Source organism: Aphelocoma coerulescens, chromosome 21, assembly GCF_041296385.1.
Source record: "Aphelocoma coerulescens isolate FSJ_1873_10779 chromosome 21, UR_Acoe_1.0, whole genome shotgun sequence".
Taxonomy (NCBI): Eukaryota; Metazoa; Chordata; class Aves; order Passeriformes; family Corvidae; genus Aphelocoma; species Aphelocoma coerulescens.
This window is the reverse complement of record NC_091034.1, coordinates 1795356-1814752: the sequence shown is the minus strand read 5'-3', so window position 1 is coordinate 1814752 and position 19397 is coordinate 1795356. Positions and strand designations below refer to the sequence as shown.

The window sequence follows — 19397 nt, the reverse complement described above, 5'->3', positions numbered from 1 at the left end:
CATTTTCCCAACAAATGGCTGTGGTTTCTGCTGGGGGAGACCAGAGCTGAAGGCAGCGGCTCCAGCACAGACCAGAGCTGAGGTGTGACCCAGCACCCACCCTGTGCTCCCAGGGCCAGGCACTGCCAGCTGCTGCCCGTTCCTCCCCAAGTGCCCACTAAAGCTTTCCTTAACACGCTTCCCCTGGGAAGCTGTGCTGCAGATGTGGGGTGAGAGCCAGCTGTGCACGACGCATCCCCAGCGCTGCCCAGCCTCCCTCCCCGGGACAGAAACTGGCCTCTTTACAAAGTCCTGCTTTTCTAATCACTTCCTAGCAAATTTGTTGTGCTTTTCCCAGTGCCAGGATGGGGATTCCAGGCCTGGAAACCATCTCTGATGGGGAGGTGGAAGGCACGGGGACACAGCCCACCCCCACCCCACCCCGGTTATCCCCCCAGGACCTCTGTGGGGGGATCAGGCTGCCGCTGGCAAACAGCTGCTGCCACTCGTGCCAGGACAGGCTCTGCCCTCCCTCTGCTTCCCCGGGATCCTCTCCTTGGATGCTCCCAGCCAAACCTCCCCGGCCACCTCGGCGTCACAGTGTGCTGGCAGGAGCCCCGGGGCAGCGCACGCACACGCGAGGCTCTGATCGCAGCAGGAGGTTTCCTTAGAAAAGCGTTTGCCCCAGGAAACCCTCACTTCCCCGGCCCATCTGTGCTGGGAGCAGAGAGAAACCCCACCCCGAGCCCACCCTGAGCAGCCTCCCCAGCCAGGATAAGTGAAGGCAGCAGCACAGATTTATCCCAGCTGGATCCACAGTAACGCTCAGTGAGGAAGTGGTGCCACAGTGCAAAGCCAGGCTTTGCTCTCAGCCCTGCTGCCTCCCAGCATTAGGAACATCCCAGTTGGGCTCCAGAGCTTTTGCTTCTGAGAAGGAGACTGGATCAGAATCGTGGAATCCTGGAATGGGTTGGGTTGGGAGGGACCTTAAAGCTCATCCACGTTCCACACCTTCCACTATCCCAAGTTGCTCCAAGCCCCATCCAATCTGGCCTTGGACACTTCCAGGGATGGGGCAGCCATGGCTCCTCTGGGCAGCCTCTTCCCAGCATCCCCAGCACGTCCTCCACACGTGGGAGGTTTTGTACACTGGGTTTGGATGTGTTTGCTGGGGAAGTGGATCTGAACTGATCAAAGCAAAATGTGTTTAAAAAAACCTGCCTTAAAATGAGGTCCAAATCCCATTATCCTACCATTGTCCCTGCAAAAGCTTCTCCGTGCTGGCAGCTCTCCTGGCCTGCCTGTGCTGCCTCTCTGTGCTGCATTTCTGGCCACATCTGCAGGGATCATGGACTCCACCAGCACTGCTCTCCAGTACCACTGGCAGGGAAAGCAAAACCAGGTTATCAACAGCCACCCAAGTGTCAACACGGCAAAAAAAAAAAAAAAAGTTTGAGACAGAGAGAGTCAAACTGGGAGCTGAGAGACCTCGGTGAGGACATCCAGGCAGTCCAGGGTTCAACACAGCAACGTCCAGCAGTGCACTGCACTCTCAGCATGTCCTTCCAGGCTTTAACTGGGATGGCTCCTTGGGTTTGAATTTGGACAGGGTCTGGCTAACTACCTCGATTTCTGGTTTCATCTGCACACCAGCCCTCCGCCGCCTGCTCTGCTGGAGCTCAGCTTGTGCAGAACGGAGGTGGAGATGTCCTGCTCCAAACACCTTGAACTGCAGCTCCTGGAATTCACAGGAACAGCCCCCTGCTAAATCCAGCCTGTTTCCACTGTACACCAGTAAAAGGGCCCTGTGAGAGTACTCAGTGACCACCATGGGTTTCTCCACCTTTTCCTGGCTGTCAAGCAAAGCTCTGTTCCTTGGGAAGACACTTCACAGCCTAAAAACTTCATGGTGACACACAGAGCACCTCTAGTCCTCCCAGGCCCTCCCTGATCAGCCCATCCCCTCTGCTGTGGCAATTCCTGCCTTAATGCAAACCCTGTCCTACTTCCCAAAGCAGAGACCTGCTTTCCCAACGTGTGCAGAGCCCCCAGAGCCTCAAGGAAGGGGGCAATAAGAGCTGTCTGCTGGCCCAGCACAGCCTCCAGCCCCTCCGGGAGCTGCTGGACCTTCCCCAGGGTCAGCTCAGACCAAGGAGCATCACTGATCATTTCTGAGGGCGCATCCACACCCGCCTGGGCATCAGTGGGACCAGAGCTTTGCAAGGGCACACACTGCCCTGCCCAGGGCATGCCTGATCCAAACACCCTCGGGAAGAGCCCGCTGGCTTCAGCCGAGGTGCTCAGCCCCTCCTCACTCCCGAAGGGATGTCCAGTCCTGTCCGAGCTGGCCTTCAGAAGCGTTCCCGGGGTCCGTGAGCAGCTGGATGCCAGGGAACACGCCGGACCAAGACTGTCACCTAGTGGCAACAGCGCTGGAGAAGGTCGCGTGATCCCACAGATCCCACACGAGTCCCACACAAGTGGAACCCACCGCGCCCGGCCACAGCTGCTGCGCAGGCTCCCCGGGCGGGCTCCCCGGGCCACATGCAGCCCACACGCTCAGTATTTGGGCTCGGTTTTCCTTCCAGCAGCTCTCTCTCCTCCTTTTCCCAGATGGAAGGCAGCAGAAAGCTGCGGGAACCACGGCTCTTCCCTGCCCAGGACCATCTGGCACCGCTGCCTGTCCTGGCTGATGTCCTGGTGTCAGCACTGCCAAAAACCAGACAGGCATCAGAGCGCTGAGCAGTGGAAGTCAGAACTAATTTATTTAAGAAAAAAAAAAAAAAAAAAACAACAAACCCAAAACTTGACAAAAGGAGGGGGGGGCATCGATTACAAGCTCTGGAAGCTCTTGTCCGGACAACGCCAAGGAATCAGCTTTATACAACAGAGAGAGAGGGGCAACAGAGGCCGTGCCCACCCCGACCCCCAGCACTGCCTGAGCACTCCCTGCACAGGGATGCTCCAGCCCTCGGGCCCCTTCTCCCTCCACCACCATGAAAGTGCAGCAGGGAGAGGGGGGACAGGGCCTGGAAGCTCCCCCGGACCCCCCCAGCTCTTGGCCTTCCCCTGCAGCCCCAAAACATGAAGCCACAGCGCTCCTGATCCAAGTTGCTCGTCCCCAGGGAGCAACGTGGTGGCCCTGGGGACAGCAAGGTAAGGGCTGTCACCACCACGGTTCTGTCACCTCACACACAGCCCCAGGGGCACATCCTGGGGCAAAACCCTCCCCAAGAGCCACCTAATACAAAGAGCTGGACTAAGATCCAGCGGGTGCCAGGAGCATGTCCACGCTGAGCCCGTGTGGGCAGGCAGGGAGAGAGGAGGCAGAAGGGATGCTGCTGATACCACCAGCCCAGGAGAGATGTGGGTACCTCGAGGGGCTGTGGAGAGGCTGCTTCCCTTCTTCCTCCATGCTGGGAATGAGGAAAAGCAGGACTCAGAGGGCTCCCCCCAGGGCTGGGAGCCTGAGGAGAGCCCCGGGATCCCGGCCCAGCCCCTGCTCCCAGCCAGAGCCCCTCGTGCCACTCCTCTCAATATATTATTATTATTATGTGCAAGTAGTTTTGCATCAGGAAACACCGAGCCCTCGTGTCTCACCCTGCAGCTCCAGCCTCAGCCCTGCCTGCGCCTCGGAACGTCCCGGGGTGCCGGGGGGCGAAGCGAGGGCAGCAATGAGACAGGAAACACTCCAGCACCCCCCTCCCTCCCCAAAGCCAGGCCCCGGTGCTCGCACAGCCCTGCCAGGACAGTCCGCACGGGCCGGGTCACTCCTCGCCCTCCTCCTCGTGGTGGTGGTGGCTGGAGGCCGGCGGCTCCTCCAGCTCCTGCTGGTGGTGGGGGTAGTGGTGGGGCCCGGGCCCCTCGTGGGGCATGTTCTCCTCGGCGTTCAGGTACACGTTGAACAGGGCTCCCTCGTGGCTCGGCTCCTTCCCGCACGCCTGGCAGCTGCAGTGCAGGATCTTCTCCACCAGCTTGTCCACCCTGGGGATCTCCTCGTTGCCTGGGCAGTCCAGCGTCACCTGGGCAGTGGGACAAGGACACGGCGGGTCAGTGCTCAGGCTCATGCGGTGGGAGGCCTGACCTGCCCCGGGCCCTGCAGATCTGGGGAGTTTTAAGGCAGATGTGATGGGTTTCCTTCCACAGAAACCAACCCCCGGGCAGTCTGCAAGGTGGGAGTTCCCTGGGAATGTCTCGTTCCAGACACTCAGGGAAAATCACAGGATCATCAAGGCAGGAAGAGACCTTCAAGATCATGGAGTCCAACCATCAACCCAGTGCCACCACAGTCACCTCTAAACTGTGGAATCACTGAATCATTACGATTGGAAAAGACCTCCAAAGCCATCAAATCCAACCTGTGGCCCACTCCCACCTTGTCACCCAGCCCAGAGCCCTGAGTGCCATGTCCAGTCATTCCTTGGACATCTCCAGGGCCAGAGACTCCACCACCTCCTTGGGGAACTTTTTCCAAAGCCTGGCCACCCTTTCAGTGATTTTTTTTCTTATATCTAATCTGAACCTCCCTTGGTGCAACCTGAGGCCATTTCCTCTCCTTCTTTCACTTGAGACACGGCAGAAGAGAGCGACCCCCACCTCATTCCCACCTCACTCCCACCTCCTTTCAGCACCCACTCCAGCAGGATGCAGCTCCCAGGCACTGCTGGCACTGGAATATTGGTGTGACAGCAAAGGCCACCCACAAGACACGATGCCAAGCAGCTCGGGGAGTTTGGACTAAACCCTCTCATCAAATGTGAGCCGGAAGCAAGGCAGAGCTGAGCCGGTTCCCTGCACTCTGGGCTTCTCTTGGGCATGGGATTATGGCTCTGCGAGGCTCAGAGGTGACACAGAACCGTGAGGCCTAAGGATGACTGGCTGTGGGAGGCACTTCTGGACATCAAACACGGCAAAATGTGCCAAGGGGGAGCGGGAGACACGAAGCAGTGGAGAGAGTGGGCATGTGGATAAGCACAGGGATAAATAATGCAGGGAATGGGATGAGATAGTTCTGCAAATAGAGGGATAACGGATCATTCAGCAGAGCTTCCAGCAGCTCCTTCCATCCAGGCATCTCCAGACAGGGTACAGTCACCTGAGAGATGCCCTGGAAGCAAACTACGAGTGGGAAAACCCCAGGGAAGAAGAACTGGCCCTGAAGTGGTGTCAGAGCAGAGCTGAGGCCCCATGCAGCAGAGCGGGATACTCACGATTTCCCACATGGACTGGGCTGGCATGCAGGAGTCGCAGTGAACCAGGGACTCTGTGGACTGGGGGAAGGTGTTGGGGACGCTGTAGCTGAAACACTGTCCCAGACAAGCCCTGCAAAGAGAACAGGAGGGTGGGGGCTCAGGGGAGGTGCTGCTCTTCCCAGCAAAGGCAGAGGAGATGTGACCTTCCCCTGAGACAGACAGAGGCAGGACACCGTGCCTGGCTTCTTGTGCGAGTGACAGTCCCCAGAGCCACTCCCGTGCCACCAGGTGCCTCCAGCCCTGGGCTGAGATGGATCTTTACCTGTTCTGGATGGATTTGGACTCGCAGCCGCTGTGCCCCACGATCTGGGTGATGTTCTTGGCCTCGCACCAGGCACTCTTGTCCGGGAAGAGGGCGAGCTTGTTTATGGGTGGTGGAGCAGCCAGGAGCAGCGCTGGGAACAGGGCCCCCACCACGAACCATAACATCATGGCCAGCTCTGCCAAAATCCTACACCTGGACACGGAGAGCAAAGCGTTAGCAGCAAAGAAAGCTGGCAGAGCAGCCCATTTCTCCAACCCCGTGGAAGTCCTTGGTTGTTACAAGCCCAGGTCCATCCCCACATCCCCCTCCACTGCAGAGGCCAGGACAGCTCCCAGAACACTGCCCGGGAAGTGGGATGTGCTACTTTGCCTCTTCCCTCTTCAGAACAAGCTCTGGGACAGTCATACCTGCATCACCTCTCCCAAGCTCTGTGCCTGGAACAAGAGCAGGCTTTTCCTCATTTCCCACCCAAAGCTGGGCTGGGAGAAGTTTGCAAACCGAAAGTGTCACCGCCACGGGCCGAGCCAGGCTGGAGAAGTCCCACACCACAGAAATGTTATTATTTGAGGAAGGAACAAGCTTTCCCACTTCCTTTTCTCCCACTTGAAAGCCAAAGCCGGCCTTGCTGCCAGCCTGGCCGGGGCCGAGGGGAGGAGGAGCAGCAGCAGATGTCGCTGCAAGGCAGCAGCACGCAGGGGAAACCTCAGCCCAGGGGCTGGGAACCCGCAGGAAGGAACAATACAACATTTATTTGTACAGAGCCGCTCGAATCCTGCAAAAGGTTACTCCGAGAACGGGACGTGGGGCTGCAGACAAGGGGGGCCCCCGTTACAAGGACAAACCTCGCTCGCAAAGGTGGGCGGCTTGGAGGTCGCGCCCCAGCCCCAGAGAAATCCCCACGAGGTTTCCTGGCTCTGCTCTCCCACCAAGGCGCCTGAATTAACACTCCCAATCGCTGGGGAAAGGCAGATGGAAAAGCATCACAGGAACAGGGAAATATTTTCCTGTGTGGGGTTTGGATGGAGTCACGGTGAAAGGCATTTGTACTTCCTAAAATATTTGTTAGAACCATGTTATTTGTTATTTCCTTCTATTTATTTATCCAGACGACAATCCAAAACCCACACTGGAAAGACTCCTGTTGATTCCCGTGGCTCCTGGGCCCAGCCCTCTAACACTTGCTGGGAAGGAGAGGAAAAATGCCCTGTTCCTCCAGAGTCCTCATCCACACACCCTGGGCTGCAGGACCACCAGACTTATCTAAACGATTGAGACGCCCTCCTAAGCACTCAGGGATTTTAAGGTCATTATGGGATTTTGCCCTGTTATCCCTCCCTGAGCCCAGCCTCCTGGATCTGAATCAAAAGACAGATGAGAAAGATTCTTCCCAGTCTTCCATCCCAGGGCACCCAGAAAAGAGCATCCTCATTCATGGGATCTCTGGAGGAATCATGTGGGGTCTCTGCTACATTTCCTCATTTCCTGGTGATACAAGAACCACAGTCATACAATGCAGCAACACCTGCAAAGCCCTGGTTTTGTAATCCTCCCAGCGCCTGTGGGATGTGAATCCCATGCGTCCCTGGTGGGAATACCTGCACAAAGGCTTTGCAGGTGTTGGCTGGAGATAAGCAGAGGGTTAAAACTCTGAGCTTGCACTGCCACTGATGAGAGTTGTGGGGTTAAACACATCTGTCCCGAAGAAGACTCTTCTGCCTGAATTTCTTTTTCCATTTCAGTGGGAGAATTCTGCAGTTTCTGAAGGAAGAGCATGGCTAAGTTGCACATGCACACACGCTTGGTTTGTTTTCTGAAACAAGCATCACTCATTCCTCAAATGCCAGCAGCTCTGTGCTGAGGAATCCTGCTCCCAAAGGCAAGTCCAAGATCAGGGCTTGGATGTGACCCAAAGAGCAATCACAACCCCCCGGGGAACAGCCCAAATTCCTCTGGAGGCAGCGCACAAGTTCACTTCCACATGTCCGATTAGAGAGCAATTTCCTTCCTTCCTAAGAAAGGTGGGTTTTTTTTCCAGGTTTCTGTGCATCTCTACCCAGATGCAGAGACAAACATTCCTGTCTGTGCTGCCAGTGCTGCTGCCTGGGATCTGTGTTCCTGGAGGGAGGTGTTCCATGGAGGTGTTTCCACAGCGCTGCTCAGAGCAGACCCACTGCCAGAGGCACGAGGGATCCTCTCCCAGCATCTGGGCTCCTGCGAGGAAGATGAGTGAGGCTGTGCTCTGTAAAGCACAGGCCCTGGCCTGGATTCAGGAAAGCACTTAAACACGTGCTGCAGCCTTCTCCTTTCCTGAGCAGAGATGTGTTCGTAACCAGGGCCCCACAACCGCTGGTTCCATGTGCAGGGGGGTGGTGGAAGAGTGGGGAATTGGGTACCCCCAGCAGGGGAACCAGGCACCTCTTTGGAGCTGGAGCAATTCCAAGTCTCCCCCATCCCTCAGGGCACCCAGCACTGCTATCCCCCACTGACCTGCAGCCCTGAACACACCGCATCCACAGCACAGGGTGTTTTCCTTCTCCCAGGAATGTCCTGGAACCCGCAGGGCTACTTTTCTAATAAGTAACAAGGTTTCTGCCAGTGCCTAGGAAAACATCTGATGCAGCTGAGTTTGGGAGGGAGCCGGGGCTGGGAGCAGCGTGTCCATAGCTCAAACCAGTCATGCGAACAGAGCTGCCACCAGCACCATTCATCTGACAGCAGCCACAGGGACGGAGACAAAAGCACCGTGTTCCTTCTCCCCCCCGGCTGGGAAAGGAAGGGAAGGGAAAAAGGAAGACAAGGCACTCGAGCAGGTTTGCAAACTCCCGATTAAATAAAGGCATTGAGCACATTCCTCCGTGACAAGCTAAATTACACGTTGCAGCCCGAAAGGAACAAGTGTGTTCCCCGGCTGACCCGGCGGAGCAGCCACTTCCCGGCACACAGGGGCTTCTTTCTCTTCCCCGCACCGAGGCACATTTTTTCCCCCGCTAGTCAAAGCTCTTCAAGCAGAAAGTTCAGCTCAGTTCCGGCAGAGCCACCGGCCCGTGAGGGTCTCCCCCCGCTCCCTCTGCAGGGAGCCGCATGGCAGCTTCCTCGGCATCCCTCGGGCAGCATTTGGGAAATAAATGACTCAGCCCCGGACCTGGCACATCCCAGCTCCCGACACAAACAACTTCTCAGCGCAGGCACAGCTGCAGCCTCGTGGTGAGCGGCTCCGGAGCCCTTTGGCAGCCCGTGCCCGAGGAGCTGAGGGGCTGGGGGTGATGCCATGAAGATTTTTTTGCCTTTTATACCTTTCTACAACTTCTGTATTCTTAGTGCTTTTCGCCTACATTCTCGGACTTGTTTGTTCAGCTGGGAGGCTCAGCATTTTAGAAGCTTCGTAGTTAGGGATCAGCGTGCCCCAGACCCCAAGGTCCCCTCCAGAACACATTCTGTAAACTCAGACAGAACCATCCAGGGGAAGGTTCCTTGGGGAGGGGGGCTCACTCGAGCCTCTCATTGGGGAATCTTTGATAGATGTGCTAATTAGTAACACCTATAATGTTATACCAGATCTTTTGGGGGTGGGCATTGCGGGGTGCATTTCGGTGCATTCGACCTGGGCGTGTGCACCTAAGGATCCTTAAAATAAATACCAAGGTAAAATCCCTTTTTCCCTTCTAACCGTGTCTGACTCTTGATTTTAAGACCAGGAAAAGGCATCAGTGGGTCTCAGGGTACCACCCCAGCACCCCTGCGAGACCCTGGAGTTCTGCCGACAGCTCAGCTTCCCGCTTTGGAGATCTTCTGGAACAACCTCAGAAGTTTTGTGTCACCTAGAGGAGCTCCTTCCTCCCATCCCAGCAATCTCAGCGCTCTCAGGAGTCCCTCCAGCAGGATAACGCCTGGAAGCAGCTGGGAAAATCCACATCGTTACATCGGCTGGAGAACAATCACTGGAATTACCTCGGAGGCCACGTTCCCACCATCCAGCCCACAGCTGTTCCCAGACATTTGGAAACCAAACACTTCTGGAGGAAAATAAAACAGATCTAATCAGTTTTACCCTCTTTTTCCAGTGGGAAGTTTACGCCATAACACAAGACAAGCTTGCAGGTGGACATGGGGAGCGTTTCATGAGTTGTTAAATGTGTTTATAGGTATTTTTCTTATCCGGGATCTTGCAATTCTGCCAAATCCAGAGAAGCACAAACACAGGTAGATTGTGCTCATGGCCACACACGAGGCACCCCAGGCTCTGAGAAACAAGAACCCCCAAAGCTTTACAAACATCACCTGGCCAAGGCTTCCAGCCTGTGAACACGGCACAGAAACAGGGTCCCCCTCATGCTGCAGCTCAGGAAAACGGGGCACCTCAGTGCCTCACTCAGGGACCCAGGTCCTTTGTGACACACGAGATCTCAGCAGAGATGGACACGGTGAAGGTTTCAGCTCCTGGTCCGGGTCAGAGCTGGGGTCCCCACGTCCCTCTCCGGCCTCCCTGGACACAGGGCTGTCCTTCCTGACAGAGCCAGCTCCTCACCCAGCCGGGCTCTGCCCTCACTGCCGAGAGCGGCCCCAGGCTGGTGTCAGACAGAGTCGCAGCAGTTCGTGTGCCAATGGTTGTTTCTGCTGTTTGCTGAGAGGAGCTGCCACACGGAGCAGAGCAGGCCCCAAAGATGCTCTGTGCCTCAGTTTCCCTGGCGCAAGAGCAGGGATGGGGGAGCACCAAGTGAGCTGATGGGTGCAGGGAGGGTGCAAAGCACAGGGAGGTGTTTGGAGAGCCAGACTCCCTTGGAGGGAAAGCTGCCCGGGGCAGGAGGGAGGGCTGGCTGCCAGCAGCCCTCGCCCCACATTCCTGATGGGAAGGTGCTGGGGGAAGGCACAGGACAGGTGGGAGCCGGGCTGGGACAGCGTGTGGGGGAGTCACACCAGGACACGGCGCTGCAGGGCAGCGGGGGAAGCTCTCCAAGGACTCGGGTGGGATCACTCCTGCGTGTGCAGGTGGCCAGGAGAGATCTCACTGCAGGAAATGCTGAAAGGAAAATTATTATTTAGGCACCTAAAAGGATGCAAAGCCAGAGTGAAGTGTCTGCTTGATGCTTCAACTGGAAAGAAATATCCCAGAAAGATCCAGGGCACGGCTCTCCTCAGGCTCAGGATTAGGTCGGTAACTTCTGAACACCACCGGGGATTGGCTCTTGAGAAACTCAAATCAAATAATATTTGCTTACATGGAACAAAACAATTTATAAGCCAGCATTATTAGCAGGAAAAGCTTAAATCTCAACTGCACAAAACTGGAAAATCATTGTGTATTGAAAAACATCTATCAAAACAACAGATGTTATTCAATACCTGTTCTTATTCAATACTTCCCCCTTTCTGAAATTTGCATTTAGCTAAAAATTTACATTTTTGGGGACCCTTACTGTAGTGACTGTAACAGCCCAAAAGGATCTGATTCAGGTACAATGTGGGCAGGGGACAGGGAAGGGAACTCTGCACTGGGAATGTCTGGAGGTAATTCTTCAGGACAGCAGGACACAAGAGTGTCCTTAACTGAGCACAGAAATCTCTCCCAAGCTCAGAGCTCCAGTCTTGCTTCGCTGAGCTGTAAAATCTGGGGAGAAATTACAAAAAAATAAACAGGGAACTACCACAGGAAGACATTTGATATTTAACAACCACAAGAATCCATCCCAAGAACTTTGTGATAGTGGAGCAAAAGCTGTGTCGTTTCTCACTGTGGACCTGGCTGTGTCTGCTCCTTTCAGAAACAGATGTTAGAGCTTCCCTTTCTGTAACATATTAATTTCCACTCAAGCATGGTTGGGCAAGCCACAGAAATAAAGCAGAAATAAAGAAAAGCAGTGCAGCTTGTTTAAAGCCTTCTGCCCTGCCCACATCAGCCAGAATGTCAGAAGGTGCTGGTACATTGGGAGTTTTAATCTGGCTTCTCGACCATGCACTGAGCACTTGGGAAACTCATTTTTTGCAGCTGGAAAAAAAAGTCTGAGCTGCTTTACCTCCAAAAGTCATTGGAAAGCTACCTCTGGACTTAGATAGGCTGAGGATGGGGTCCTGGAGGATCTCTGCTGTAAAAGGGACACACTAATGGCCTGTGGAAGAGGCAAGAGTCATTTAAACAGTTTCTGGTAATTTATTTCAATTGCTCGATTTCTTCAGGATTAAGAACAATCACGGCCAGGAAAATGCATCAACCTGAAGCTCAGGAACATATCCTGACCCCACACCTCCACTCTGCCTCTTCTTCAAGCACAAGGGGTTCTGCAGTCCCCAAGAGCAGTGAGACGAGTGGGATGGGAGCAAGGATCAGCTGTGTGGGGACCTGGGAAACAAACCTGGGACCAGCCTCCAGCAGCAGCGGTTCTGGGGAGCAGCGGGACTGGGAAGCCTCGGCACGCTGGGCAGAGGGAGGGGGTCCTGGCTCTGCCCGAGCCCCTGCACAGGGCAGGACCCATCTGAAGCCGTGGCTGGAGCATTCCCAGCGCTGGGTCGGAGCTGATCTGAGAACCAGGCGCTTCCCAGCGCAGCTGGGAGCAGCGTTTCAGCCTCAGGCCTCGCTCACATGCCTGGGCCTGAGCGGGGCCCGGCTGCCTCCTGCTTCTCCTGGAGCTGGTGTTTCCCACACAGCCGCCCCACAGCCGCAGAGCCGGGAGAGCCAGCCTGGGCCTGAGGGCATCTGGACGTGCAGGAGGGCGGTGGGTGTCCAGCAGCCCCTTGGAAAATCTCACGGATAACAGGGATTTTGCTGCTCTCTCCAACGCTGTCCCTGACCCCTGCGAGCAGCAGATTCCCACCCAGCGTGGAAAGGGAATATCTCCTCCTGCAGCACAGCACCACTGCCGGGAGCCTGACCATCATCCCTCACCTGCAGCACCTCCCCAGAGCACCTGGAGCTCAGTCACTCCAACTCCCTGTGCGGCTGAAGCCACAACCTCTCCCCTCCCTGTTGGAGCACAGCTTTCACGAGTGGGCAGCGAAAGCCCCGGAGCCTGCGGGAAGGGTCCCGGAGCCTGCGGGAAGGGTCCCGGAGCCGCTGGCTGCTCCCGGGTTGGGTTTGCAGGCGGGCAGCGGCCGCTGCCCCGGGGAGCGCTTCTCCCAGCAGGCCCCGTTCTGCTTCCACTTAGAGTGAGGTAAACTGGGACCGGCTCCTCCAAATGACTCCACTGGTGCAAATGAGATCAGAATCTGGCACCGCTCGTCTTACTCAAAACAAGCCTAACTGGAACCAGATAAAACCAGTTCCAGTGCAGAGTGGCCACCAGGATGATGATTTTTTTAATTCCTGCAGGCAGCGAGGGGAGCTGTCTCGGATGCCAACCACGCTGGCTTTCGCCTGGCTCGGTCATTCATTACCAAACTTGCATAAAAACCCAACGCAGCGGGGTTGCGCCTGCAGGATCAGGTTCCCAGCTGCTGGAGCAAGAAGGGGAAAGAGGGAAGGAGAAAAGAGCTTGTGGATGGAGCCGTGGATCTTTCAGGATCCGCCCTGCTGTCTCCCTCTCCCTTTATACCCATTTAGGCCATATCTTGGTCACAGCAGCAGAAGTTCAGTGACCTGATGTATGCTAACCCATGACACCTGATGTGGCTTTGCCCTGTTTTAGTCTCTGCTTTACATCACACCAGCCCCCTCAGTTTTGATGGCATAAACCTAATGTCTGTGTTATCTACCCATGGCACTGACCAAAGCAGAAAAACACACGCAAGTGCAGGGCCAGGGGAGTTGGGGGTAAGGTAACAGCCCATGGCCCAGCTGGTATTTTCAGCCACTACCAGGCCTGACCTCACACTTGACATTTAGACAGTTTCTCCTAAAACTGCAGGATTGGGCCCAGTAACCACAAAGAAATCACACTGTGACCCGAACAGTGCTCCTTTCCCTGCTCTGGACAGGTTGCCTGAGCTCTGTGTCAGAGAAGAAGGAGGCTTAAAGCACATCTGAGAGTGACCCGAGCAAGGGCTCCATCCTGACGCCATTTCCAAAGCTCAGCTCCACAGGGCTGCAAGCTCGGCTGCAATGGGGGCAGCAGCCCAGCCCAGCTCCACAACTGCTGGGATGGGTGCTGGGTTGTTCCGTTCCCACCCTCGGTGCTAATTTATGTCCAGGAAAGCCCTGGCCCCCACCGCCCCACGTCCCTCCCTCCCCAAACAGCACTGCACAAGAAACAAAGGCCTGGGCAGCAGCAAGCACAGCCCCGCCAGGGCTAGCAGAGGGCAGACCACCCCTCACTCCCACTCCGGAACTCCCCCAGAAGGACAATTTTATCAGCTGTTCAGGTTTTTAAGAGTCTGATTTGAGCGGGTGTGAAGTTTCTTTGCCCTCAGCCGTGCTGAACCCCATCACTCTGCTCCTTGCTTTGTCACAGGGGATCTCCGAGCCCGGGCTCCTACAGAGGAGGGTGTTTTTTTCCAGCAGACTTCAAAACAAAAAGAGCAGGAGCAAGGCCCGAGGACGGTGCAAGAACCCTGCTCTGCCTGCCCCGTGGTCGGATATGGGATCTGGCAGAGGTACTGCTAAAGCTTTAATGGGAACGGCGCGGAGTTTGGGCAGGAGGAGCTGCCCGGGAGTTTCCTCTGCTCCTCGGGCAGGTTTCCCATGGCTGCACCAGCTCGATCCGCCCTCGGCAATGCCAGCGCACGCCGCGAGCAAAGCTACTCCAACTCGGGCAGATCTTCAAGGCTCCTTGAAAAGCGTTTTGGCTCGGGGCCCGATCCTCCACCTCCAGAGCACCCAAAATTCCCTCCAGCTCCACTGTTTTCCTCGCTCCGGAAAGGCGACCGGGCACTCGGGAAGACTTTGCTCGTTTGCCCTTTTTGTGAGACCGCAAACTCCCCACGCTGGAATTCAGCGCAGAGAGGTCACGCCAAGAGCCCGGATTCTTCTCAGGGCTGTTTGCAAACACTTGGGATTTTTATACTGAAGGCAAATTCCATTTCCCATCCTGCGGTTTGCAAATTTGAGGCGAGCAGCCTTTTACGAGATGGGAGACTGCCTTCAAAAGGCAGAAGTGCCCAGTGTGTGCAGCTGATTTTTGGCTGGTTGGACATTGCAAAGGGGACACTGAGTGCTTCGGCTAAAAATACAAGGGAAAATCTGGGTCTCTCCATATCACTAGGATCGTTCCCACTTGTTTCAGGAGGGTGCATATTTCTTCCAAAAAAACCCGCATGGAAAAGCTACGGTGCCCTAAATCCACAAACACTTCACACAGGCTGAATTTTTAATTTGGTGGGGTTAATCCTATATGTAAAAGTTAGGTTGTGGAGCAGAGCAGAACTTGCTGGTGCCCTCGTAAGAGAAATGTTAGTAGGCAATAAGGGATTGCCCAGATCAACTTTAATGCAGCCTGAAAGCAAGCTAAAGCATGTTCTATTCCCAAAACACCTCCGAGAGAAAAAAGAGAAATCCCCACTGATCTTAAAATGCAGAGATTATTGTACAGAACAAATAAAAATTGCTGCAAATACTGAGACAAATTGAAATGCTACGTTGGGTTCAAAAAAACAGGTAGGGCTATATTGGATATAAGCTTTCCAGTAAGTGCCTAAAGTATTTCCACGATACAAGGATGTAAATTAATCCCCGGGATGATCTTTTCAAGGAACAAAAGTTTACTGCCTTGCCATCGGGAAAATTTCTTTTACGATCGTTGAACTACCCCACGTCCGCTGGTGGTGTGGTTAATCGATACTGAGCGTTCCCGTTCTTCCCTCGGCACTTTTGTTTCAAACCCCGACAGGGATGGGAAGGAGGGAAGGACTCTGTACCACAGATGTGCGACCGACACAGCGCGGCTCCCCGGCTCCCAGGCTTTCATTCTATTCGAGCTAAAGCGGCGGTGGAAATAGTTTAACGATTGCAGAGCAGATCCCCCCAAGTCCGCCTCATCTGCAACCGATTTCTGCCCGTGGCAACATCCTCATCCTCCCGGCCATCCATCACCGGCGGGGGGGAGAACGAGAAGCGAGAGGAAAAGAGGCGGAAAATCTGGTGCGGGGAAAAAGCAGCAGGTTCGGGGCGGGGGTGGGGGGCACACAAAGCCAAGGGCTACTCACCAGCCAGGCGACGGCGGGCGCATCCCATGGGGTCCGGGGCCCGGCGGTGCCCGGCGGCTGCCGCATCCCCGGCGCGGCGGGGCGGCCTCGGAGGGAGGCGCGGGGCGGGCGGGAGCTGCCGCCTCCCTCCCCCCGGTGCCGGGCTCCGGGCGGTGCCGCCGGCCCCGCCGCTCGCGATTGCACAATCGGGCTGGGAAGGGAGAGGAGGGGAAAGGAGGGAGGGACGGCCGGCGGGAGGAGGGAGCGAGGGAGCGGCGGCGGCAGCGCCCGCCCGCCCCGCCGGGGTCCGGGCGTACCGAGAGCCCCGAGCAGCCCCTGCGGCCGCCGGGCTCGGAGATGAGAGCCGGAGCCCCAACACCCCGGGCACGGAGCTCACCCACCGACCTGGGCCGTGAAACCCCCGGCAAGTGTTAGAGCTAACGGGGAGAGCCCGCTGGAAACGCCCGGCCACAAAACGAGGGAGCTTCGGCCAGGAGAGCCTAAGGGAATGTCCCAGCACTTGCCCCTGCAGTGGCATAGAGTCTGGATTGGGCTCACGGAACGCCAACAACTCTTATTTAAACATAATTCGTGATAGAGAGTGCTTGGAGCAGAGTCCTGGCTGCAGTGAAGATTTTGGGAAAGTTCTTCAGCACTTGAGACGATGGTTTTCTCTTTTGGTTTTCTTTTCCCTTCCTCTTTCACATCTTTTTCTCTTATTTCTCTTTCTCTTTTCTTTCCCTCTTTCCCTTTCCCATTAAAAAACTAACAGCCAAACCCCACGCCAGCGAAGCCCCATTCATGGCTCTCTCTCAGGTAGGATAATTGCTGGAGACCGAAGGGCTCTGTTTCTGTTAAGGCACAATTAATCTAAAGAGGCCCCCACATTAAACATTACCCAAATCAAAAGATACCTGCCAGGCTTGGCTGGGTTTTGCTGGCTCCTGTTGGTGTGAGGATTTGCATAGAGATCAGAGAAGCAGGAAGGGGAGATGGCAAGAAGCAACAGCTGTGCTGAGAGAAGTGTTGGTAGTGCCCTGGCAGCAGCTGTGGGGAGAGGCTTTGGGGCTGGGTGTTTGCTGGAGGAGGCTGCAGGCTGCCAGTGAAGGAATGGTTTCCTGCTGCTCAGTTCCTTCCAGCTCCAGGATAACAGGATTTGTAAACAGGGTGGCAAAAAGCTGCCTTCAGCATCACTTTCTTATCCTGCTAGATGCAACCTACCCAGCCCCGAACTGTACTGCACTGCTCAGCTCCAAAAGGGCCAACAACAGAGGAACAGCCTCTAGCCATGACCACACACCCCAGCAGGAGCCCAAAATCTGGTTTCCCAGCATTTTCACCCACTGCTAAACCCAGGCCTTTGACCAATGCTCTACCTGCTCCCTATGGCCAGCATGACCAGCAGTAAACCCCTGCTCAGGAGGCTACTTTATTCTGAATAATATGAGTGAAATAAGAGACATCTGAGACTTTGAAGCAAGTTCTCACCATGAAAAATAAGATGTAGATGCAACGAGCTACAAAGCAACAGACCACAGGCATTAAGGTGAAATTTAGCCAAGTGTTTCAGTCCATGGTTCAGTGTTTGGATGAGTTTTGTGGGATCCTCGGCTCTGGGCTGTGATTGTTCTGCAAGGAGCTCTGAGCCAGCGTGCAGTTCATTCACTGCTTCCTACTATTCATCCCTGTTCCAGTTCTGTAAACAGCATGAAAGGGAAACAGCAATCTGTGAATCTGGGGGTGGGGAGGCAGGCGGAGCAGGGTTCAGGTTTTCTGGTGTCAGGAGGAACAGGCAGAGGTGCTGCAGGACAGAGCGGGTTGGCTGGGGGATGAAAGAAGCTGCTGAAAGGCTGTCAAAGCCCTGGGCCAAGACTTTTCCCCTTCTCCTAGGCAATGTGATATCACAGCCAGAACAAGGAGTGATGACCCGATGCCTGCAGATGTCATTTGGACAGACTCAGGCACAGAGCAGAGGCAGCCGCTCCGCAGGGAGGGAGAGCAGGGAGGCAGCACCAGCAGGAAAGGAGCCGACCTCACCAGCCAGCCCCTCTTCCCTAGCCAGGGGCTCTGGCTTCAGCAGCAGCTTTAGGCTCTTGCTGCACACATCACCCCGTTGTTTAGCAGCTCCCACTCCCCACAGCTCGGGGGAGTTTGCTGCCTGCCCCTAAGCCAGGCGTGCCACGGCACAGTGATGTTTTCACACGGCGTGGTGTGACGTGGAGTGTGACACAACTCCTCACTCTCACCTCGATGACAGCCCATTCCATCCTGCTTTTCCACCAGGTACACACAGCCTTGCCCAAAACATCCACATCCCCCTGTGCCTTCCCCCTCAGCCCTTGCCCTGTTGCTGGATCACCAAGGCTTCGTGCACTGGGACACAGCAGAAACCCAGGACGTCCCTCCCTCGCCTGCTGTTGCTGTTTTGGGCTGCTGACAAACACCCACAGTGCCAGGGGCTCCCCACTTGTCAGGACAGGACCTGGCACTGTGGGTGTGAGAATTAAAAGGGTGTATTTGTAAGTTAAAAATAAAACAGTTTCTTTTATTTGTGTCAGTGCAGAGTGCAAGGCTCCCTGCCTGCCCACAGTGGGATGCTAGAAAACACATGGGGGGAAAAGTGGGTGGGAAATGAGTGGGGGGGGTGTGTGTGTGTCCATGAAGGGCTGCAGGGAGCAGTGTGAGGAGAATGGCTCTGCACATATCCCACAGCTGGGCCTGAACTCCATCTCTTCCCCCACTGGTATTTTGTTCACCATCCCTGAGATAAACCACACAGGGTCCAAGGAAGTGCTCTCGGGGGATAAGGCCCCTTGCACGACCCATAAGGGACTGGGGAGCCTGATGCCTGGGTCTGCCATGGACCACCCTGCCCAGCTCAGACCAGCTCCCTTCACCTCTGCATCTGATCTGCAAACGGGGGCAGAATTGCACTGCTGGTCCCTGAAATAAGGCAGCTCTTTATCAGCTCCCTTCTGAGGGAGGCTGGATCAAGGCTGATCAAGGCCAGGTTGGAGGGGGCTTGGAGTAACCTGATTTAGTGTGTGGCATCCCTGCCCTTGGCAGAGGCTGGAACAAGAGGATCTTTAAGGCCCCTTCCAACCCAAACCATTCTGTGATTCCATTCTATGATTCTCTTACCAGACCTGCTGGGGTTAAACTCCAACTTTTTGGTTCCTAAATAAGCCTGAAGTCATCTCCAAGATACCAGGACCCCAAACTGCTGTTTGTAAGGGCATACACACCCTGGGTGAAGGGAGCAGTACTCATGCCAGGAGACAGAGGCAAAGATTTAACTACTAAAAAAGCTGAGGGATGATTTCCCATCTCCACCTCAGGTAGGTGCAGGGAGGGGACAGTGGTAGCAGGGTGTGAGGACCACATCCTCCTGTGCTGCTAGCACAAACCCTCACATCTGTGCAGCTCCAGCACGCCCGGCCAAGAGTGAATCCGTCCTTACAAACACCATTCTTGCTTCCTCAGATTCCCCCAAAGCACGTCGGTACAACAGCCCCTCACTGCTCCTTCAGAGCAACCCAGCCAGAGCACTCACTGGGCTTTACAACATGCAGGGAGCTGAGGAGAGGCTGGAGGGGAAGGTTCAGCCACGGGAGGAATTGGGAGCAGCAACCTCCATCAGCCGCAGGTTTGGGACGCCGGATTTGAGCTCTGTGCTGAATCCCTCCGTGCAGGCAAAGCGGAAAGGAACGAGTCCCGGTGGGAATCTGGCGGGCTGGCTTGGACTGCAAAGGCAAGATCAGGGGACAGACCTGGCTGCCAGGGGCTGAGCTCAGCAGTGAAGGAAAAGGATTTATCAGAGAGCCCATTAGAAAACATCTGGGCTCAGCAAATGA

At 55.5% G+C, this 19397-nt stretch overlaps 1 protein-coding gene across 1 annotated transcript; it reads right to left on the bottom strand.

The window, feature by feature from the left end:
• Positions 1-2718: 2718 nt before the first annotated feature.
• Positions 2719-15712, bottom strand: NBL1 (NBL1, DAN family BMP antagonist). Its single transcript, XM_069034925.1, has 4 exons — positions 15565-15712; positions 5494-5688; positions 5190-5301; positions 2719-4001 (listed from the first exon to the last, which is right to left on the bottom strand). The coding sequence occupies exons 1-4, from the start codon at positions 15585-15587 to the stop codon at positions 3747-3749; spliced, it is 585 nt and encodes a 194-aa protein (XP_068891026.1). The 5' UTR covers positions 15588-15712; the 3' UTR covers positions 2719-3746.
• Between the last annotated feature and the right edge of the window lie 3685 nt (positions 15713-19397).

Coding starts and splice junctions, on each gene's coding strand:
- NBL1 (XM_069034925.1), bottom strand. CDS start 15,587: ATGCGCCCGCCGTCGCCTGGCTG. Junction 5,302..5,493: donor TCCAAATCCATCCAGAACAG/GTAAAGATCCAT, acceptor TTCTCTTTGCAG/GGCTTGTCTGGGACAGTGTT. Junction 4,002..5,189: donor CCCAGTCCATGTGGGAAATC/GTGAGTATCCCG, acceptor CCCACTGCCCAG/GTGACGCTGGACTGCCCAGG.